Genomic DNA, 24067 nt, shown 5'->3' on the forward strand with positions numbered 1-24067 from the left:
TGTATTTGCATGTAACTTATGCACATTCTCCTGTATACTTTAAATAATCTCTAGGTTACTTATAATACTAGATACAATGTAAATACTATATAAATAATTGTGATACTGTATTTTACAGTTTTTTTTTTTTTTTAGTGTATTCGTATTTTTTTTATTGTTTTCTTCCCAGGATATTTTCACCTGAAGTTGGTTGAGTCTGCAAAGACAGAACCCACAGATACGGAGGGCTGACTGTACGTACATATCAAAACATAATAAAATTTAAGTTTTAAATTAGGCACAGTAAGAGAGTAACAAAATAATAAAATTGAGCAGTTATCACAATATATTGTAATAAAAATGTGAGTGTTTACTCCTGGAATTTTTCATTTAATATTTTTGGACAGTGGTTGGCCGTTTGTAACAAACCCACGAAACCCATTTTGGGTTCAAACCATTGAAAGTGGAACTGTAAGTGAGGACTACTGTAGTCTGGAGAGATCTCTTGTACGTCTTACCTAGTTTCTCCCAGTGGTAACATCTTGCAAAACCATATAGAATACATAACACAATCAATACATTGACATTGATACATTTAAGTAAAATAACAATATTTCCATCATCAAAGATTCCTAATAGTGCCTTGTGGCCACAACCACTAACTTCCTAGCTCCTCCTCAGCCCCTGGCAACCACAACTTTCTTCTCTATTTCTATAATTTTATCATTTCAAAAATGTTATGTATCATGAAATTGTGGTATATAGCCTTTTTGGATTGTTTTTTCTGAACTCAGAATAATTCTCTGGTGATTCATCTAGGTTGTTGAGTGAATGATAGTTTTGTTCCTTTTTATTCCTGAGTACTATTGCATCATATAGATGAAAGAGTTTAACCATTCACTATTTAAAGGCTATCGCTATTGTTTCCACTTTTTGGCTATTATGAATAAAGCTGCTGCCAATCACTTGTCTACAGGCATACCTCAGAGATATTGCAGGTTTGGTCACAGACCACTGACATAAAACAATGATCACAACAAAATGAGTCACAGTTTTTTGGTTTTCCAGTGCATATACAAGTTATGTTGACACTATATGTATAGTCTGTTATGAAGTGTGCAATAGCATTATGTCAAACAAATGTATGTATCTTTTTTTTTTGAGGCAGAGTTTCGCTCTCATTGCCCAGGCTGGAGTGCAATGGTGCAATCTCAGCTCACTGCAACCTCTGCCTCCCAGGTTCAAGTGATTCTCCTACCCCAGCCTCCTGAATAGCTGGGATTGCAGGCATGTGCCACCACACTTGGCTAATTTTATATTTTTAGTAGAGATGGAGTTTCACCATGTTGGCCAGGCTGGTCAAACTCCTGACCTCAGGTGATCACCTGCCTCGGCCTCCCAAAGTGTTGGGATTACAGGCGTGAGCCACCGTGCCTGGCCTCAAATGTACATATCTGGATTAAAAATACTTGATTGCTAAAAAATGCTAACTATCACCTTACTTCAGTGAGTCATGATCCTTTTGCTGGTCGAGGGTCTTGCCTCAATGTCGATGGCTGCTAACCGATCAGTGCGGTGGTTGCTGAAGGTTGGGGTGGCTGTAGCAATTTCTTAAAATAAGCCAACAATGATGTTTGTTGTATTGATTGACTCTTCCTTTCAAGAAAGACTTCTCTGTAACATGAGATGCTGTTTGACAGCATTTTATCCACAGCAGAACTTTCAAAATTGGAGTCAATTCTCTCAAACCATGCTGCTGCTTTACAAGTTTATGCAATATTCTAAATGCTTTTTTTGTCATTTCAACACAGCACTCCAGCCTAGGCGACAGGGAGAGCATTTTCACCAGGAGTAGATTCTGTCTCAAGAAACTGCTTTCTTTGCTTATTCATAAGAAGCAACTCCTAATCCGCTGGCATTTTATTATGAGATTGCAGCAATTCAGTCCCATCTTAAGGCTTCACTTCTAGTTCTAGTTGTCTTGCTGTTTCCACCACATTTGCTGTTACTTCCTCCACTGAAGTCTTGAACTCTTCAAAGTCATCCATGAAGGTTGGAGTCAAGTTCGTCCAAAGTCCTGTTAATGTTGCTATTTTGATCTCCTCCTGAATCATGAATATTTTTAATGGCCTCTAGAATGGTGAATCCTTTCCAGAAGGTTTTCGCATTATTTTGCCCATATCCATCTGAGGAATCACTATCTATTGTAGCAGTAGTCTTACAAGATGTATTTTCTTAAATAATAAGACATGAAAGTTGAAATTGCTTCTTGATCCATAAGCTTCAGAATGCATATTGTGGTAGCAGGCATGAAAACATGAATCTCCTTGTACATGTCCATGAGAGCACTCAGGTGGCCAGATGCATTGTCAATGAGCAGTAATATTTTGAAAGGAATCTTTTTTTTCCTGAGGATTAGGTCTCAACAGTGGGCTTAAAATATTTAATAAACGATGCTGTAAACAGATGCACTGTCATGCAGACTTCGTTGTTCCATTTATACAGCACAGGTAGAGTAGATTTAACATAATTCTTAAGGGCCCTAAGATTTTCAGAATGATCAGTGAGTGCTGGCTTCAACTGAAAGTCACCAGCTGCCTTAACCCTTACCCACAGTCAGCCTGTCCTTTGAAGCTTTAAAACCAGGCATTGACTTCTCCCTAGCTAGGCAGATCCTAGATGGCATCATCTTCCAATATAAGGCTGTTTTGTCTGTGTTGAAAATCCGTTGTTTAGTGTAGCCAACTTCATCAGTCTTAGCTAGATCTTCAGGATAACTTGGTGCAGCTTCTACATCAGCACTTCAGACTTCATTTTGCACTTTTTTTTGTTATGGAGACTGCTTCTTTCCTTAAACATGAACCAAACTCTGCTAGCTTCACTCTTCTTCTATAGCTTTCTCACCTCTCTTAGCCTTCATAGAATTGAAGAGTGTTAGGACCTTTCTCTGGATTAGGCTTTGGCTTAAGGAAATGTTGTGAGTGGTCTGACCTTCTATCCAGAGCACTCAGACTTTCTCCATATCAGCGACAGGCTGTTTTGCCTTTTTTTTTTTTTTTTTTGAGACAGAGTCTCCCTCTGTCGCCCAGGCTGGAATGCAGCGGTGCAATCTCGGCTCACTGCAATCTCCACCTCCCGGATTCAAGTGATTCTCCTGCCTCAGCCTCCCGAGTAGCTGGGATTACAGATGCACACCACGACTCCTGGCTAATTTTCGTATTTTTAGTAGGGACAGAGGTTTCTCCATGTTGGTAAGGCTGGTCTTGAACTCCTGACCTCAGGTGATCCACCCACCTAGGCCTCCCAAAATGATGGGATTATAGGTGTGAGCCATCTGTTTTTCTTTCTTACCATTTGTGTGTTCACTGTAATAGCATTTTAATTTCCTCAATAACTTTTCCTTTGTATTCACAACTTGGCTGTTTGGTGCAAGGGGCCTAGCATTCAACCTATCTTGGCTTTTGACATGCCTTCCTCACTAAGCTTAATCATTTCTAACTTTTGATTTAAAACGAGAGACTAACAACTCTTCCTGTCACTTAAAAACTTAGAGGCCATTGCAGTGTTATTAATTGGCCTAATTTCAATATTTTTGTGCATGTTTTGTTAGATTTACACCTAAATACTTGTTTTTGAGTGATTGCGAATGTTATTGTCAATATTTTGTATTTGTATTGTATATTGTGTTCCATGTGTTCATTGCTACTATTTGGAAATACAGTTGGTTTTGTATGTTTATTTTGTATCCTGTGACTTTGCCAAATTCATTAATTCCAGATTTTTTTTTGAGAATTCTTGGGATTTTCTGTGTAGATAATCATGTCATCTGCAAATAGGGACAGTTTTATTTCTTCCTTTCTCATCTCTTTGCCTTTTATTTCCTTGTCTTGCCTTGTTTCACTGGCTAGAACTTCCAGCAGCATGTTGAATAAGAATGGTGAGCATGGCTATCTTTCCTTGTTCCTGATCTTAGGGGGAAAGCATTCAGTCTTTCATCATGAAGTCTAATGTTAGCTCTAGTTTTTTTTTTTTTTTTTTTGGTTTGTTTTTTGTAGATGCTCTTTACCAAACTGAGATGTTTCCCTCTTGTTTTTCTGAGAGTCCTTATTGTCAGTGGATGTTGAGTCTCCATTGAAGTTTATCAGGTACCTTTTCTGTATCACTCGATGTGATCATGTGATTTTTCTTTAGCTTGTTAATTTGGTGGATTACATTGATTGATTTTCAAATATTAAACTAACCTTGCTCCTCTGGAAAAAACTCTACTTGGTCATGGTGTATAATTATTTTTATGTATTGCTAAATTCTATTTGCTAATGTCTTACTAAGGATTTTCATGTCTATATTCATAAGGGATATTGGTCTGTCATTGTCTTTTTTTTAGTAATGGCTTTGTCTGGCTTTATTGTGGAAAAACTAGCTGCATAAAGTGAATTAGGAAATGTTCCTTTTCCGTTTTCTGAAAGAGGTTGTGTACAATTGATGTTAATTCTTCTTTAAATGTTTTGTAGAGTTCTCAAGTGAAACCTTCTAGCACTGGAGATTTCTTTCCTTCCTTCCTTCCTTCCTTCCTTTTTTCTAGGAACCTCATCAGGTTCTTACAGAGATTTCTTTCTTGGGAGTTCTTAAATTATGAATTTAATTTCCTTAATAGTTATAGGGCTATTCATATTGTTTATTTCATATTGGTGAGTGGTGGTAGTTTTAGTTTTTTAAGAAATTGGTCCATTTTGTCTGTGCTGTGAAATGTACGTATGTAATTAGTTCATAATATTCCCTTATTATCCTTTCGCTATGTGCAGAGCCTGTAATGATATCCTCCGTTTCATTCCCAATATTGGTTATTTTTGCCTTCTTTTTTTTTTTCCTAGCTGGTCTCGCTCAAGATTTGTCAGTGTTTAAAAAATCTTTTCCAAGAACCAGCTCTTTTTTCATGGATTTTCTGTTGTTTTTCTGTTTTCAGTTGTATCGATTTCCGCTCATTATTATTTCTTTCCTTCTGCTTGCTTTGGGTTTGTTTTGCTCTTGATTTTCTAGGTTCTTGAGGTGGGAGCTTAGATTATTGACTTGAGACTTTTTCTCATTTAATATATGCATTTATACATTTTCCTCTTCACAGTGCTTTAACTGTGTCTCACTTTCATTCAGTTCAGTGTATTTTTAATTTCCTTTTTTTTTTTGAGACGGAGTCTCGCTCTGTCACCCAGGCTGGAGAACAGTGATCTCAGCTCACTGCAACCTCTGCCTCCTGGGTTCAAGCGATTCTCCTGCTTCAGCCTCCTGAGAAGCTGGGATTACAGTGCCTGCCACCACGCCCAGCTGATTTTTGTATTTTTAGTAGAGATGGGGTTTCATCATGTTGACTAGTCTGGTCTGGAATTCCTGACCTCAAGTAATCTGCCCACCTCAGCCTCCCAAAGTGCTGGGATTACAACTGAGAGCCACCGAACCTGGCCTTAGTTTCCTTTGAGACTTCCTCTTTGGTCCAGGGCTTGTTTAGTAGTCTGTTGCTTAGTTTCCAAGTGTTTGAAGACTTTCCTGGTAGGTTCCTGTTTCTGATTTCTAATTTGATTCCACTATGGTCAGAGAACACATTGTTTAATTTCACTTCTTCAAACTCTTCATGGTTTTTTCCTGTGGTGCAAGATATGGACGTCTTGGCATCTATTTTGTGGATACTTGAAAAGAATGTGCATTTTGCAGTCATTAGTGGGGTGTTCTATAAATGTCCATTACATCCTGTTGGGTGGATGGCATTGTAGAGCAGCAGTCCTCAACCTTTTTGGCACCAGGGACCGGTTTCATGGAAGACAATTTTTTCATGGATGGGGTGGTAGGGGGATGGTTTTGGGTTGAAACTGTCCCATCTGAGATCATCAGGCATTAGATTCTCATAAGGAGCATGCAACCTAGATCCCTCATATGCTCAGTTCACAATAGGGTTCATGCTCCTATGAGAATCTAATGCCACCACTGAGAGGAGGAGTTTATTCCATTCCTCCTCCCTATAGGTCCCACAGGGGCAATCAGAGTAGCTCAGTTGCTACTGCGTGTGCAGTGGGTTTATGTCACAGCTGTAGAACCTCAGGTTTAGGTAAATAAAATTCTTTATAAAGGGCTGCAAGCAAACCTGTGCAGCCTTACCCTGGAGTGAGATGTCTTCATTGTACTGGACAGTCTGGTGGGAGATACTGTCTCTGTCTTTCTAAGCTGTTCGCTATATACATATCCTTGAAAGATAGTTCAGAATGAAAGCAGCCAGCCCCTCTGCTTCTAAGACACGCAGACGTGTGAGAGACCCATGGAGAAATGTCTCCCAACACACAGTACAAAGATTAATATTCTCACTGATGATTGCAAATCAAGAAAAATAGAATTTATACCTAGTATACCTTGTTTAAGAAAGTGTATGAAATATTCTTTCTAAATGGTTAAGTCTCCAACCCTTGGGAAAACTCAACTGTCCAGAATGGTTTATGGAGAGTCTTGCATATCTTGAGCAGAGAAAACAAATTATGGTTTTGTGCATTTGCTCCAGATTCAAGGTCATAATGGCAGGTCTGAGGAATTGTAGGTGTTGATTTGTCAGTGGGTGGTGTATTCTAGATGTGAACAGTAATCAAGGATATATTTATTTGGAACTGATTATGGTTCTTCCTCAGGGAAGGTCAGCTGCTAATGTCATTATGCAGTAAAGCAGTTACAGCATGGAGAAGCATGTGCCAGTCAGCAGATTAGCTAAAATTTATCTTGTACCTACTGTGTTACCTAAACCCCTAGAGGTGGAAGATTTTATTTATTTAACCTATCTAAAAAATGGCTGAGGTTGAAGACTTTGAAATCATTTATAAATGAATATGTTGAAAATATCTTTCTCAAAAGTTCTGTCAGTGAAAAATGATTTAACCAACTCTTCTAGAATAATGGTGCTTTCATTTGTATTATGCAGCTAAACAACAATAAAAAAAATGCCAAGAAGTTTTCAAATGTTATTTAACCCTCACATAGTCCTAGTTTATAAATGTAGGGTTTTTAAAAAAATTTTTATATTTTGAGACAGAGCCTCACACTGTCTCCCAGGCTGGAGTGCAGTGGTGCGATCTTGGCTCACTGCAACCTCTGCCTCCTGGTTCAAGCGATTCTCGTGCCTCAGCCTCCCAGTAGCTGGACTTACAGGAGTGTGCCACCACTCCCGGCTAATATTTTTCTGTATTTTTAGTAGAGACGGGGTTTCGCCATGTTGGCCAGGCTGGTCTCGAACTCCTGACCTCAAGTGATCCGTCAGTGATCCGCCTTCCTCAGCCTCCCAAAGTGCTGGGATTACAAGCGTAAGCCACCATGTCCTGCCATAAATGTAGTTTATAAATGCTGAGTTTCATATTTAAAAAAAAAATGTTTTTGAAAAAATTTAAAGCAGATTCTTTAACTGACACGTAATTGTACATATTTGGGGAGCACAATTTGATGTTTCAATACATATATATGTTGTAGAATGAGCAAATCAGGGTATTTAGTGTGACCATTGCCTCATGCATTTATCTCTTTGTGGTGAGGATATTTAAAAATCTCTCTTCTAGCTATTTTGTAATGTACTGTTAACCATAGAACTCCAGAACTGATTCCTCCTATTTAATTTCAACTGTACCTTCAACCAGCCTCTCCCAGTCCTTTTCCCACCCTTTCTCCAGTCTGTCCTAAAAAGAAAATTCTTGGGGCTGGGCGTGGTGGCTCACGGCTGTAATCCCAGCACTTTGGAAGGTTGAGGTGGGCGGATCACCTAAGATCAGGAGTTGGAGACTAGCCTGCTCAACATGGTGAAACCCCATCTCTACTAAAGCTACAAAAATTAGCTGGGCGTGGCAGCATGTGCCCGTAGTCCCAGCTACTCTGGAGGCTGAGAAGGAGAATCACTTGAACATGGGAGGCAGAGGTTGCAGTGAGCCGAGATCACGTCACTGCACTCCAGCCTGGGTGACAGAGCAAGACTCCAGTGAGACTCTCAAAAAAAAAAAAAAAAAAAAAAAGAAAATTATTTTTTCTTTTTATTATAATGTCCAGCTCTTGATATTTCATTGTTACCAAGATCTATTTTTAGAAGAAAATTTTGTTCTCCATCCAAGAGTTAAAATTATGCTTTTGAAGTAGGCCAGAGTAGATTAAAATGCAATTAACATTTTACTTTTAGTCATAGTCCTAAGTGCGAATTAATTTTGTCATTCTTATAAACTTAAACTGAAATTAATATAGTTATTAATTTGCCAAGGTTAAATTTTCTGTAAATGGTGAGCATTTATCATTCATCTACTAACAGTATGCTAGGTGTTCCGTCTTTTTAAGAAGGATAATAAAAATAATTTAGGCTCCCCCACATCACCCCTGGACTTAAACAACATTTTTTTTTGATAAAATGACATATTTGAATGCTATTTAATTGTACTTAAGGATTATTTACTCCAAAATCATTAAGGGCAGTTTCAGAATCATTTGCATATTCAGTGATTTTCTTCTTAACAATTTCCTGCCCTTTCTCCTTTTATACCCGCTTACCTTTGCCAATTTAGTTTCCTCACTTAAAAGAACAATAACAACTGTATTTCATATATTCTTTTTATTGATTTATTTGTTTTAAAAGGAAGGTGGTGGACTCTCTGCCCTGTGATACTGGTTCCTAAATCTTGAGGAGAATTAAGCATTTAGCATGATTACATATACATACATACATACATATGTATGTATATTTAATCACTCTAATACACTGTCTCTGTATATAACCTATCTGTCTATAATGAGAGAGAGAGAATATGGTGTTAAAAGGAAAACTTTTGACAAATTCAATTTAGCAGCATTTATTTGAGTAAAGAAACAATGCATGAATTAGGCAGCATCTGAACCAGTAAAGGTTCAAAGAGCTCTAACCAGCAACAGTATTTTCTGTCTATAAATACCCAGCAGGCAGTATTTATAGACAGAAAACAGAAGTGAGAGACTGAAATAGTCTGACTGGCTACAGCTTGGCTTTTGCCTTATTTTGACATGTTTTGGCAGTTTGCAGCCTGTATTGGCTGAAAGTTTGGCTGCTGTGATTGGCTGAGACTCAGTTACTTATTCCAAGAATACACTTGCAGGTTAGGTTGCAGCTTGTTTATATAGTAAGATAGGGTGCAGTTCATTACCTGTGGAGGCAGCTTTAGGCCAAATTTAATTAAACAGTGGTTAGAACCTTCCCTTTTTGAAAGTTGTACCTTTTTCATTTGGATAAGACAAACTTTAAAGCAAAGTTGATATATGACAAGTGTAATTTTACAGTACTTAAATTTAGGGAGTATATATGCTTTATAAAATATTTTGGTTTTTCAAAATAATTCTCTCTAGGAGTTTGTTAAAATTCTGGTCATAAACATAATTTCTTGGAAACCTGCGTGTGGCTTGAAGGAAGGTCAGTCAGTGCGCAAGTGGTTATAGGGCCTTCTCCATGTTACCTGCCTTAGTGCCTGAGTACTTTTCCTACCTTTAAAGCTTCTAATAGCTCATTTTGGATTCCATTCTCTTATAAAAAAGTCAAGAAGATGCTTTCTTCGAATACCATAAGGCATGTATACCAGGTTTTTTAGGTAGTACAGTCAATCCTAATTATTTTCAGATTCTGTATTTGCAAATTCACCTACCTGCTAACATTTATTTGTAACCCCAAAAGCAATATTCATGGCACTTTCTTGGTCATTCTTGGACGTGTGCAGAGCAGTGAAAATTTTGAGTCACTCAATACATTCCCAGCTGAAGTCAAACAAGACAACACTCTGCTTTTTTTTTTGAGACAGGATCTCGCTCTGTTGCCCAGGCTGGGGCTGGAGTATAGTGGTGCAATCTTGGGTCGCTCTGCAACCTCTGCCTCCCAGGCTTAGGTGATCCTCCTACCTCAGCCTCCTGAGTAGCTGGGATTACAGGCGCACATTACCACACCCAGCTAATTTTGGTATTTTTTTTTTGTAGAGATGGAGTCTTGCTATGTTGCCCAGGCTGATCTCAAACTCCTGGGCTCAAGTGATCCTCCTGCCTGGGCCTCCAAAAGTGCTGGTATTACAGGCATGAGCCACCATGCCCAGTCGCTCTGCCTTCTTGTTTCAGCTCTTATATTGTAAACAAGTGACCAGTTTGTGGACTATTTATTGCCATGTTTTTTTTCATTTTAATGCTTTTCTGTTGGTGATTCTGCTATTTAAAATGTCCCCAAAGCATAGTGCAGACGTGCAGTCAAGTGTTCCTAGGCGCACGAAGGCTGTGATGTGCCTTATGGAGAAAATACTGTGTTAGATAAGCTTTGTTCAGGCGGGCTGTGAGTGTTGTTGGCCGTGAGTTCAATGCTGATGAGTTAGCAACACATAATAATGTCTCTTTCAACAGAAACATGCATGAAACAAGATTATGTATTGATCATTTGCCAAAATGTGAAAACAGGCTCACAAGACCCTAATTCTGTAGTTCCCCTAGGAGCAGTGGTTCAGGATTTGCTAATTCAGTGTTCACAGCCAACTTTATAAACCATAACTACTACCAACAACCAGAATCAACTGTAGTGATGTTTTTTTTTTGAGCTGACAGAGATCAGTGTAACATCAACAATCAAGTATCTTGTGGGTGTTTTGTGCTTATCTGGATGCTCGGCTCTGAGCTTTTATGTGTGGTGCCTAGTTTTTCACCTAGAAGCCTGTGATGCTGGTTTATAACTCTGCAGCTTAGAGCTCTGCCCTGGGGAGACCAGCCAGCTTGGGAAGGGGAACCACTGGGCAAGTTAAGGAGCATTGCATTTAGCTTGTTCTGGCTTTGCCTGGTTGCTGAATTTCCACCACAGGCTCCAGGACTGAAGGCTGAAGGCCCATCTCATCTATGGGGCCTCAAAGCTTCCAAGCTATGCTTCCCTCCTCACCATCCTTGCAGCTTGGACCAAAAAAGCAGCTGCAGAGGGGCGGGTGCTGGGCTGCTCTGATGCAGTGGTTACTGGCCAGTGAACTGGGACTTCCATGCGAGGCAGTTCCTATGGAAGTTTTGTGTTTGCTTTGTTTGTAAGAGCTTTGTTTTGCTTTGCATATGGGCTTTTCTGCACTGCCCCAAACTAGCTGGGAAAGGTACTAGCTAGAACTACAGGTTTTTTAGGCAGAGAGGTTTAAAGACCTTCCTAAGCCCTAGGCATTCTTACTTTTCAAAGCACCACCTGGGTCTTATGTGTTGAAATATATCCATATCCTACATTAAATCTAACATATATAATTATGAATAGAATCTAGTTGCTGTTGAACTGTTACATTTTATAAATATATAATTAATATTAATTTTGATTTTTTTTCCACATCTCAAACATTTTCTTGGGTCCTATGTCTCTAATGCAAGATTGCCATGTTAGTGTGTCCTTAGGAAATGGAAGAAATCAGGTTTTTTTCCCTCCCTTTAACTGCTCATTAGTTCTACAAACATTTATGCGGGGTGTGGGGCGGGGGGTGTGGGCGGGGTGTGGTGGCTCACACCTGTAATCCTGTGCTTTGGGAAGCTAATGCGGGAGGATTGCTTGAGCCCAGGAGTTCAATACCCACCTGGACAACATAGTGAGACCCTAGCTCTACACAAAATTAGCAATTTTAAAAAGAACATTTATGGGGCTTCTGAGGTGCCTCACGCTACACAAGCTGTTGGGTCTACAAAAACAGACCATACAGCATTCTTTCCCTTAAGGAGCTTGTGGGCCAGACCTCTAACACAGATGACATCAACAGGGAGTGATAGGTGCTACAGCATACAGAGGGGCCCATGGCTCAGCCTGGGGGAGAGGAGGAGCCCAGCTCAAAGGTGTCCTGCAGAAGATAGCCCCCTGAGCTGGGTTGAAGGAGCCTCTGTGGGAAAGCAAAGAGGGTGAGGGGCGGAGGGATTTTGGAGAGAAGCTGGGGCTGGAGAGGTGTGGTAGAGGCTTGGCAACAGCATGGTGGGTGTGAGGAACTGTGAGCTGTCATTGTGGCTGGAGGGATATGTGAAAAGCAGATTTTGATGGTGACGCATACCACTAGAGAGGCAGCGGGACAAGTTCAGACTCCTCTGGGCGTGTGACCTGCTTCTGGTGCCTCCGAATGCTGTTTGGATTTATTTGGTGTCCCTTGGTACATAGCAGGAGTATAACTAAGTTCCTAGCCCTTCCCTCCTTTCCAGTACTCTGTAAGTTTGGTATTGTTTGCTTTGCTCTGTTATCTCTTCCTTCTTAAAAAGAAATGGAAATAGCTGAGTTTTTAAAATAACTTATTGTTGATGCATACACATACATCAGAAAAGTGCAAATATAAGTATACTGGAAATAGCTTAATTTAAAAACACATGATTGGTAAAACATCAAACAATATTAAAAAGTATATGAAACAAGTAACAGTCTCTTGGATTTCTGCCCCTCAGAGACAGCCACTGTTAATGTTTTGGTAAAGGCTTTTCTGGACATCTCTCCATGCTTATGTTCACATGTAACACACCTACATTACAAACATGCAGTGATACTGTACACAGGCAATTTTCTAATTTTTGTTTTGTTTTGTTTTTTTGAGACAGGGTCTGGCTTTGTCTCCCAGGCTGGAGTGCAGTTGTGCAATCTTGGCTCTTGGCAACTTCTGCCTCCCAGGCTCAAGCGATCCTCCCACCTCAGCCCCGCAACTACGGGCTTACGTCACCATGCTGGGCTAATTTTTGTATTTTTAGTAGAGATGGGGTTTCACCATGTTGCCCAGGCTGGTCTCTTGAACTCCTGGACTCAAACAACCTGCCCGCCTTGGCCTTCCAAAGTGCTGGCATTACAAGTGTGAGCCTGGCACCCAGCCCTTTAACTTCTTTTCTTTTTTTTTTTTAAGACAGAGTTTCACTCTTGTCTTCCAGGCTGGAGTACAATGGCACAATCTTGGCTTACTGCAACCTCTGCCTCCCCGGTTCAAGCAAATTTCCTTCCTCAGCCTCCTGAGTAGCTGGGATTACAGGCACGCACCACCACACCTGGCTAATTTTGTATTTTTAGTAGAGACAGGGTTTCACCATGTTGGTCAGGCTGGTCTCTAACTCCTGACCTCAGGTGATCCACCCACCTTGGGCCTCCCAAAGTGCTGGGATTACAGGCGTGAGCCACCGTGCCCAGCCTAAGTTGTTTTTTTACTCATTGGTATGTCATGGCCATCTTTCAAAGTTGGTATCCATACATCCATATCACCCTTTAATGGCTGCAGGGTATTTTATTTTACTGTGTGGCATAATTTACTTAACCATTTCTTTACTGTTGGACATTTAATTGGATTCTAATTTTGTTAACTGTTAGAAACATTTCAGTGAAAGAAAATCTTTGAATGTACACCTTTGTGCACTTATAGTCTTCTTCTTTTTTTTTTTTTTTTTTTGAGACAGAGTCTCGCTGTCGCCCAGGCTGGAGTACAGTGGCGCAATCTCGGCTCACTTCAGGCTCCGCCTCCCGGGTTCACGCCATTCTCCTGCCTCAGCCTCCTGAGTAGCTGGGACTACAGGCGCCCGCCACTGCGCCCGGCGAATTTTTTGTATTTTTAGTAGAGACGGGGTTTCACCGTGTTAGCCAGGATGGTCTCGATCTCCTGACGTCGTGATCCGCCTGCCTCGGCCTCCCAACGTGCTGGGATTACAGGCGTGAGCCACTGCGCCCGGCTGCACTTATAGTCTCCTTGCAAAATGTTTTTATTATGAAAAATGTCAAGCATTTACAAATGGAATAATATATGAGGTTTCATACATAACCAACTTCAACAGTTAACAATGGTCTAGTATTTTTTTTTTTTTTTTTTTTTTTGAAACAGAGCCTTGCCCTGTTGCCCAGGCTGGAGAGTAGTGGTGTGGAACACAGTACATAGCTCACTGCAGCCTCAAACTTCTGGCTCAAGTGATCTTTCTGCCTCAGCCTCCCAAGTAGCTAGGATTATAGATGTCCGTTGCTTGTATCAATGTCAATTTCCTGGCTGTAAAATCGACTATACTCAAGCAAGATGTTGCCAATGGGGGAAAGTGGATGAAGGGAAATGGGATCTCTGTATTATTTCCCAAATCTACATGTGAATCTACAATTATCTCAAAATAAAAAATTAATTAGCTGAGGTCATTGCACTCAGCTAATTAAAAAAATTTTTTGTAGAGATGAGGTCTCGATATGTTGCCCAGACTGGACTTGAACTCTTGCGCTTAAGTGATACTCCTGCCTCGACCTCCTAAGTGCTGGGATTACAGGCGTGGGCCACCATGCTTGGTCTCTACTATTCTTTTTTAAATCTAGGCTTCTACAATTGTTTTTCCTCTGCTAGGGTATTTGAAAGCCAATACAGGTCGTCATTTCACCTGTATATTCCTCAATCTTTTAAGGTAAGGACTTAAAAACACAATCATAGTATCATATAAACAGAATTAACATTAATTCCTAATATCATCTAATATTATACAAATTAGGATCCATACAAAGACTAAATGTTGCATTGGTTGAGATTAGCTCTTTTAAGTCTCTTTTAATATATAGCCTTCTTCTCTTTTCTTTATTTCTCATGCCATTTGTTGAAGAAATCAAGTCATTTTTCCAGTACAATTTTCCACCATCTGAACTTGGCTGATGGCCTCCTTGTGGTGTCATTTAACATGTTCTTCCGTACCCTATCATAGCTGATAAACTGGGAATGAGATCGGAGGCTTGATTCATTCATTAATATGGATTAGTAAGTTCAGGTGTTGTCAGCCCCAGATGTACCCATGCTGAAGTTTCCCATCAGTCTTTTACCTGATGGTTTTAACACCACTTTATGATCATCACCTACACTCATTTCATTAGCGTTTTCAGAATGATAATTTTTAGAATTTTTTTATTTTGGAATAATTGTAGATTCACATGTAGATGTAGGAAATAATACAGAGATCCCATTTCCCTTCATCCACTTTCCCCCATTGGCAACATCTTGCTTGAGTATAGTCTGATTTTACAGCTGGGAAATTGACATTGATACAAGCAATGAATCTCATTTAGATTTCACTAGTTTTATATGCACTTGTGTGTGTATATGTGTGTATGCCTGCGTGTGTATGCATTTAGTTCTTTGCAGTTATATCACATGTAGATAAAAATGGGTAACATTACAGTCAAGAATCAGAACATTTCCATCACAAGGATCTCTCATTTTACCCTTTAATAGCCACAGACACTTCTTTCCCTCTCCTCCCCTAACCCCTGGCAACACCCTAATGCATTCTTCATTTCTGTAATTTTGTCATCACAAGAATGACATAAAAATGGAATTATACAGTATGCAACCTTTTGAGACTGCCTTTTTTCATTCAGCTTGATTCCCTTGAGATTCACCCTGATTGTTGCCTGTATCAATAATTTATTTCTTTTTTATTACTGACTAGTATTTCTTGATGTGGATATACTGCAGTTTGACCATTCATATGTTAAAGGGCATTTGGATTGTTTCCCAGTTTTGGGGTATTACACATGGATATGCTATGCACATTCATGTACAGGTTTTTGTGTCAACATAAGTTTTTGTTTCTCTGGCATAAATGCCCAAGAATGCAACTACTGGGTTATATAATGGGTATGTTTAGTTTTGTGAGAAATTGCCGTATTCTTTTTCAGACTGGCTAGTACCATTTTACATTCCTACCAGCAATGTATATGAATTTCTCCACCCTCACCAACATTTGGGGCTATTGCTGTGTTTTATTTTAGCCATCCTGATAGGTATGTAAATTAGGATTTTAAAATTTTATTCTTTTTTTTTTTTTGAGATGGAGTCTCACTGTCGCCCAGGCTGGAGTGCAGTGGCACTATCTCTGCTCACTGCAAGCTCCGCCTCCCGGGTTCACACCATTCCCCTGCCTCGGCCTCCTGAGTAGCTGGGACTACAGGCACCCGCCACCACGCCCAGCTAATTTTTTGTATTTTTAGTAGAGACGGGGTTTCACTGTGTGAGCCAGGATGGTCTCAATCTCCTGACCTCGTGATCCGCCCACCTCAGCCTCCCAAAGTGCTGGGATTACAGGCGTGAGCCACTGCACCTGGCCAAAATTTTATTCTTTTAGTACTTTTTAGCTGTAATTCTTCTATAAAGAAGAAACTTTTTTTTCATCAGCTATTTGATAATACTGAAATACTGTCTGTACAAGAAAGGAAGGGTAAAATGTTTGACTTCTTATTTCCACCAACCCTCACTTGGAAAGCCACTTTTCAGAAAAACAAATTAGGGCCCTGTTAGCCTCCAGAACGACTAGCTTTTTAAAAAAGTGTCATATGAACTCATGGGTTTATAAAATAATTGATATGATTATCTTCTCAGGGTGAATTATTAGAAAAGAAATTGCCATCTCAAAGGGTAGACAAGTTTAAAATTTTGGTACAGATTACCCACTCACCTCCAGATAGGCTGTTTCATTTTATGTTCTTGCCAGTAGTTTATAAAAAATATTTGTTTCTCCATATCCTTGCCAACACTGGTTGGCCAGTTTTTAATTGTTCTTACTATACCAGTCTGATGGCAAAATTGATAACTGTTTCTCTTTCAGTTCTTTAGTTGGAAGTAAAGCTGATCTTTTCACATTATTGGCTTAAATTTAGCCAGTTGCCTGTTAATTACAACTATCAGTCTTTTACTTGATGATTGCTGCTTTGTCTTTGCTTAGAGCTTTTCCTATCTTAAGATTATAAAAATATGTACCTATTTTCTTCTGATGCCTCTTTATGATTTTATAGTTAAATATTTGTTTCATGGACACGTTATTTTGTATAAGGAGTGAGATAAGAATCCGTTATTACTTTTCTCCAAATCCATTATTAGTTTTCTCAATGCCATTTATTAAGGAAACTATGTTTTCCCCACTAATTTGAGATGCCACTTTCATCTTACATTAAATTTTCTATAATCTTAAGTCTGACTTCTCTGTTAGATTTCACAGATTTGTCCATCTGTTTTTGCTCCAGTATCAGATTTTATATTACTGTGGCTTGATTTTGCATTTAAAATAGTTGTTACTGGCTTTTGTAAAATTATGAAAATCAAACAAGCTTTTTCCTGCATAATGGTTGCTTTATGATGTGTTTTAATAATTGGTGTCACTGGTCTCTTTTCTTTTTTGTTGTTTTATGACTTTGCTGACAAAGCTCACAGATTCTTCTAGATGGATTTTAGAATTATTTGTGTCAGGATTCCCAAACAGCTCTTTTTTATTTTGATTGGGATTTTATTCAATGCATAGGTCAATTTAGGGAGACTTGATTTCTTTACTACTTTGAACCTTTGTAGTTAAGGACATTGTCTATCATTTCATTTATTTAAATCTTTTATGTCCTTGAATATTTTAAATTAATTTATCCCGAAGTTTATTTTTATTGGCTTCTCTGCCTTTTCATTTGAAGAATACTTTTAAAAATTGGTCAGATTCACATTTTTAAAAAACTAGGCCAAACTTTCTGGGAAAAATGTCAGATTTTCTTATCTGTAAGGTTAGTCTTCTAAGCTGAGGCAGCTTCTCTAGGCAAACAAGCCTATGTCCCACTGTCCTTAATCAAATTAAATAATGGTCCTTCTGATAGTAGCTATTGTTTTGTTACTGAGTATAAATTGAAGCACATAAAAGAAAAATGACAATAGTTGTCCAAAATGAGATATAACACGAATTTTGGGGTTTTAAATGGAAAAGTTCAACTATTTAAGTACAGCATATGGGCAGCTTTTTATTAAGTGAAAATAACAAACCTGTAATTATGAAAAACAGTTTTATGAGGAATGCAAGTGCCAGCCTGCCCAGCCGTCGCTTCATTACATCTGGGAATTTCTTTATCTGCTGCTTATATAGGCTGTATTTATACCCAAACCTATTTTAGTCTAAATACAATAATAATGATAAAAGCAGCTACTACTTATTGAGATCCTCCTATGTGTGAAGAATTGTGTTTTATGTATGTTAATTTCTTAAAGTAATGGAACAACTTGTTTTTTTGTTTGTTTGTTTTTTGAGATGGAGTCTCACTGGGTTGCCCGGGCTGGAGTGCAGTGGCGCAATCTCAGCTCACTGCAACCTCCACCTCCCTGCCTCAGTTTCCCGAGTAGCTGGGACTACAGGCATGTGCCACCACGCCCGGCTAACATGGAACAGCTTTTTAAGGAATTCTTATTTTATATATCAGACAGTTGCAGCTAAGAAGCAGAGTTGATCTTTAAGTTAAATCTGTCCAACTCTAGGCTCTTAGGGACACTGGGCTGCATTCCAGGGCTTCCCAGTGTGTGTGTGTGTGTGTGTGTGTGTGTGTGTGTGTTTGTGTGTGTGTGTGTGTGTAGGTGTAGGTGTGTGCATCTGCATGTGTATGGGAGGGCTTTTTTGTTGTTTGGGGGGTGAGAAGAGGGAGATGTGGTCATAGCTTTAGCAAACCTGTCAACGCTGCTTCTAAAATACAAGAGGCTTCTATATGTTTCATTCTGAAGAGCTTTCCTTATTGAGTACTTCAGTGTATTTTAAATTTTAATTTTGTAGATATTTGCTGAACTGCTATTATGTGGTAGATTCTGGGATCCAATTTTCTGAGAAGCATAGTAAGCCAGATTTAATAAGAAATAGTGAAGTAACTAATATTGAAATTGTGAAAAGATTTGTTAAACTCATTAACCACAAAACATGCTTATGAGATTCAGAGTGACTTTCCAGGCCAAATTAATGTGACTTGCTTGTGAATGTTATAAAATATTCCAGACATACTAAAAGGCATAAAGAATGATATACTTTGGGAGGCTGAGCCAGGCGGTTCACCCGAGGTCAAGAGTTCAAGACTAGCCTGGCCAACATGGTGAAACCCCATCTCTACTAAAAATACAAAAATTAGCCGGGTGTGGTGGTGTGCACCTGTAGTCCCAGCTACTCACGAGGCTGAGGCAGGAGAGTTGCTTGAACTGGGGAGAGGGACGTTGTGGTGAGCCAAGATGGTGCCACCGCATTCCAGCCTGGCGACAGAGTGAGACTTCATCTCAAAGACAAACAAACAAAAAACCCATATACCTAACATCTGCTTAAGATATAAAATGTTACTAATATAATTGAAGCCCTGATTTATTCCTTCCCAAGTACACAATTCTTCCTACACTTCAGATAATTGTCTCCTTTCTTTTTTTCTTTTTTGTTTTTTGAGACCAAATCTTGCTCTGGCAACCAGGCTGGATGGAGTGCAGTGGTACTGCTCACCGCAGCCTCCATCTCCCGGGTTCAAGTGATTCTCCTGCCTTAGCATCCTGAGTAGCTGGGATTTCAGGAACCCGCCACCATGCTTGGCTAATTTTTGTGTTTTTATTAGAGGCTGGGTTTCACCATGTTGGCCAGGATGGTCTTGAACTCCTGACCTCAAATGATCCTTCTGCCTCGGCCTCCCAAAGTGCAGGTATTACAGGGGTGAGCCACCGTGCCTGGCCAATTGTCTCCTATCAAACAAAATAAAGACTATGTTTATGAACTTTGTATAAATGATAGTACAGGATGCTCTGATTCTTCTGCAACTTGCTTTTTTCCACTCGTGGTAGTATTTTTGAGATTTATCCATGTTTGATGCTTGTAGTTCCAATCCATTCATTTCTATTGCTTGTATTGTATGAGTACACCATCCTTTACTTACCTGTTCTGCTGTTGATGGACAGTTGTTTCCAGTTTTTGCAGTTAAAAAATTACACTGCTATTAATGTTATTTTATGATTCCTCCTTGTATATATATGTGAGATTCCTTAGGGTACCTATGTATGAATGAAACTGTAGATTAAAAGGTATGTGTATCTTCAGTTTTACTAAAGATTGCCTAATTGTCTCCAAAAGTACTGCTCCTTTAAGTCCCTGCCATCACTGATGAGGTTTTCATTGTTCTCTACCCTTGCCAATAGTAGGTATTGTTAGACTTTGTAATTTATCAGTTAGATGAGTGATATGTCTCATTGTTATTTTGAATTTCCCTGACTACTAGTGAGGTTGTATATCTTTCCTTACATTTATCAGTATTACAGGTATTTTTTTCTAGTACTTACTCATTGTATATTATGGTTTAAAGTTACATGCAAAGTTGTAAGTAGCACAAAGTAGGTACTACTAGATAGAACTATGCCCTGCTTGTATCTTTAAAACAAAGCGTTTTTGATACTTCAGAAAGTGAATGTGAGAGTTAGAGTTACATCTTTCAACATAGATAAATGAAAAGCGATGCTGAAAGGCTTGCGGAAGCTATGTGTAATACACCATGTATGTTAAGGTAACCATACTGTGTATCTGTGGGCACAGTACTTCAGCCTATTTGTGTTTCACTTTTTCTGTCTGAGATGATCTTACCAACCTCACAGGGTGATTGGAGGTGAGTGGGCAGTCGATGATATAATGAATGCTAAGCACTTAGAATAGTATCTGGCATGTAAGCATTGTTGATACATAACAGAAAGTGTTGCTGGGCATGGTGGCTCACACCTATAATCCCAGCACTTTTGGAGGCCAAGGCAGGAGGATCACTTGAGCCCAGGAGTTGGAGACCAGCCTAGGTGACAGAGTGAGACCCTGTCTCAAACAAAACAAAGCAAGATTTAAAAAAATATAGAAAGTGTTGTTATTGCTGTGCATAATAGTCTATTTTCTGTAGATTCAAATGATATGAATTAGAGTGTAAAATTATATATTGGAATGGCGTGTGCGAGTCACTGCTCTGTCGTCCCAGGGCAGAAAATGCTGATGGAATTGGGGAGGGTACATGGGGCTTCTGACGTGTTTTCTTCCTAAAAGATGCAGAATGCATCAGAATGTTAAGATTTGACAGGGTAGTGTAGCAGGTTCTTTTTTTTAACTGTTTGCTTAAAATATTTCAAAACAAAAATGTTTTTTAAGCATAAAAAAACATTGGCAATTGTGCAGAAATTTTTTGGAGGAAATAATTTGGGGTGGTTTTCCAATTTGTGTGTGTGTGTGTGTGTGTGTGTATTAGAAAGCATGAACTTTGGAATTAAATTGATGCTTGAATCCTGACTCCATTATTTACCAGCTTTATGATTTTGGGCAGTTTATGCAATCTTTCCAAGTCAGTCTTCTCATTTTTAAAATGTTACCTCATTTAATTCTCTCACCAAACCATGAGGCAAAATGCTTCAGGTTTTGTTGAGAGAATTAAATGAATTAAATGAGCTAACATTAAGACCTGGTACATGTGCCTAGTACTTAGTTTTAGGATGAACTATACATACTCAGTTTTAGTAATGTGAAAGATGGGTAACACCATCATATATAATTAAATCAGCCCTGAAATCTGGCAGCATTTATGAGATTGAAATGCTGTCTGTTGATAGTTGATTCTAATATAAATGTACTTCCATCTCAGGGCCAGCTGAGGGGCCCACGGACATAGGGCACCCACAATAGGCGTGTGTCTGCCGTGTGTTTGTGTTCGGCCATCCTGCTTCTCTGCTTCCACACGTACACACGCCCCTGTGTTACTTTGGTTCATCTTCTGTACTCTGTCAGTTTTCTGCTGGTCAGAACATCTGTGACTGTGACAGAGCCGTCCAGGATTGCAGTGGATAGGTGGGCATAATCACTGGGACCCTTCTGGGGACTCTAGAACCTGGCTTCTGTTTGGGAACTCTATCAGTGATCATGCAGCATGGAAGAGGGGGCTGGTGCCGGAGGGCTGATGATAGAGATGCCGGCTAGGTGCTGGTAGACAACTGTGAGCTGGCTTCATTTAGATGGTTCTCATGTCTCTTGCCACAGGAATTTCTTCACATGGCTCCTGAAGAAGTGACCATCACAGTTCGCCTCATCCGTTCCTTTGAACATCGCAATTTCAAACCTGTAGTGTATCACGGAGTGAATTTAGACCAAACTGTAAAGGAATTTATCGTATTTCTAAAGCAAGGTATGAGATGTGAAACCCATTTTGTTTTACTAGTATTTTTTAAAAATAGCTGACTATGACATTAATAATAATCTTTAACAAATCCTAAAGTACTTTGAAAGATTAACCTGGGTTCCAAGCCGGGTGCTGGGTGAGCCCCTGTTCTGGGCCCTGGCATCTGTAGAGGGCCTCCCTCAAGGATTCTCCCTGAATAGTCTGTGTCCTCATGACGGATTGTGACCGTCATTTTTGGCTTCTTTTTTTTTTTTAAATTAAAAGTAATATCTAGGTTTGTTGTTAATAGGGTTATGTATTTGGAGGTTGATTAGCAAGGGGGTGTAGCGTAGCTGATTGTGGTACCCAGCTGAGCACAGAGGGTGTGGGGTGGTCACATGGGGAAGTGTGGTGGGAGGGGAGCAGAGGCTGTACAGCAGGAAGTCATGAGAGCTCCTGCTAATTGTGGTCACAGACACAGAAACGGCAGTGCTAGTTTATTGTTTCAAACTAGAAGTATGCATGAGGTTAGTCTTCATTCTGTTATGTCCTCAATGGGTTTCTCTTCTCTGTTTTTAATTATCGAAGTGTCCCAATCATTGACCTTTGAGAAAACATCTAAAATAAGGTTTTATTATTTTAATTGAAGTGTTATTTATATATGGCGCAATCTGCAGATTTCTTGTATAGTTCCATTGGTTTTGACAAAGGTATTGCTTTATATCCAATGTAATTTTTTTACTTTGACATGATTTCAAACTCAGACAAGTTGCAAGAACAGGACAAAGAATTCCTGGATGCTCTTCACACAGATTCCCTGTGTTAACATTTTGTTATATTTGTTTTATTCCTGTGGAGGCCAAAGCAACTCCATCTTGGATGCTGATCTGCCATATTGACTTCTCATTAGCCCCAGTTTCGAGATGCCTCTAAGATTTCCAGGTTATCTACTATTCCCTGTGTAAGAACAGGTACTTACTATAAATCCTGACCTTAGGTCAAACAACCTTGATGTTACTGTACTTTGCTTGCCCTACACATCCCTTCAGATCACCCTTTCCCTATGGTGTAAGCCCTGGGTCTGGGGGGTAGTGGTGTGTGGATCCATTGTCTTGTCCTGCCAAAGCCTGAGACACAGACATGGCTTCTGTTTATAAGTTCCTATTAAATATGTCTTTCTAAGAAACTGAATATGTCAACCTCTTTCTTCAGCCTCTCAGCTTCCTTGGACTTTCTGGGGCAGGTTCACATAGACCTGCTCACCTTGAAACAATTCCTCACTCCCTCCCCTCTCTCCTCTTCCCGTTTCTCTCTCATTCTCCTCACTCCCCCAGATTAGGTAGCATCCTCAACAAAGAACAGTAAAATTTTAGAGAAGTGACAAGACAAAGGAAATGAACTCTGAATCTCTCAGGGTGACTTGTGGGAAAGTGAATACTTAGTAAAGCTCGTTAATGTGGATTCTGTTGTGCCGTCTCCAGACTGATAGGGGTCTAAAGTTGTCTTCAGTGGTTAACCTTTGTTTTCCTTAGTAGAGAGGTGGGCAGGATACCTTTTGTCTTTGTAAATCTATTATATGTCCTGATTTTAGGCAAACAGAGGGAGGGCCGAGAACTTTCCTGCATCTGCTGCTGCTTAATTGCCTTTAGCTCAAAAAAAATCCTTAGCTAAAGAGGCATATTTTGGGGGGCACTTCCTGGTCTCTGACAGTGTCAATTAGAAAGTGTCCTGCTTTTGAAAGGTCATTACCCAAAGCATAGTCAGAGTTTGAAACAGAAACAAATCCGTACTTTTTTATTTTATAATCTTTATGTGTACTATGGGTTACAGTGTTTCTTAATGTTGGTACAGCAAGTGCTATGATGTTCTTTGTACAGTGCAGACTAGGTTCTTGAAGAATAAGATGTATTTTCAAGCTGCTGCAATGTCAGGGGAAGATGTCTTTTTTCTGGGGTCACGGTATTCTTTTCTTCCCAGGTACCACAGATGCCTTCCCCAGCAAAGCAGTGGTACTGGTCACAGTGAGATGCTCAGACCCACCTACTCATACCTTTCATATGCAGTGGGAATAACAGCCACTGCTTGTTTCAATTGTGCACTTAGGGAAATGTGTTCCACTGACTAAAAGGTGAACTTTTGGGGTACAGACTTTTTTGAGTTGTGGGCTCTGTGTCCAAGCCT

The 24067-nt window shown here is 39.5% G+C and overlaps 1 protein-coding gene across 3 annotated transcripts in view; it reads left to right on the forward strand.

Annotated features, from left to right (window-relative positions):
- The window catches only part of C22H2orf76 (chromosome 22 C2orf76 homolog), a 64894-nt gene that overhangs the window by 5283 nt on the left and 35544 nt on the right, over positions 1–24067 (forward strand). For all 3 annotated transcript variants that reach the window (XM_055261167.2, XM_055261168.2, XM_055261166.2), the window contains exon 2: positions 21769–21913. In XM_055261167.2, the coding sequence (XP_055117142.1) occupies positions 21781–21913 (133 nt within the window). In that variant the 5' untranslated portion in view covers positions 21769–21780. The remainder of the gene's footprint in view (positions 1–21768; positions 21914–24067) is intronic.

This window comes from Symphalangus syndactylus, chromosome 22 (assembly GCF_028878055.3).
Source record: "Symphalangus syndactylus isolate Jambi chromosome 22, NHGRI_mSymSyn1-v2.1_pri, whole genome shotgun sequence".
In the NCBI taxonomy this organism is placed as follows: domain Eukaryota; kingdom Metazoa; phylum Chordata; class Mammalia; order Primates; family Hylobatidae; genus Symphalangus; species Symphalangus syndactylus.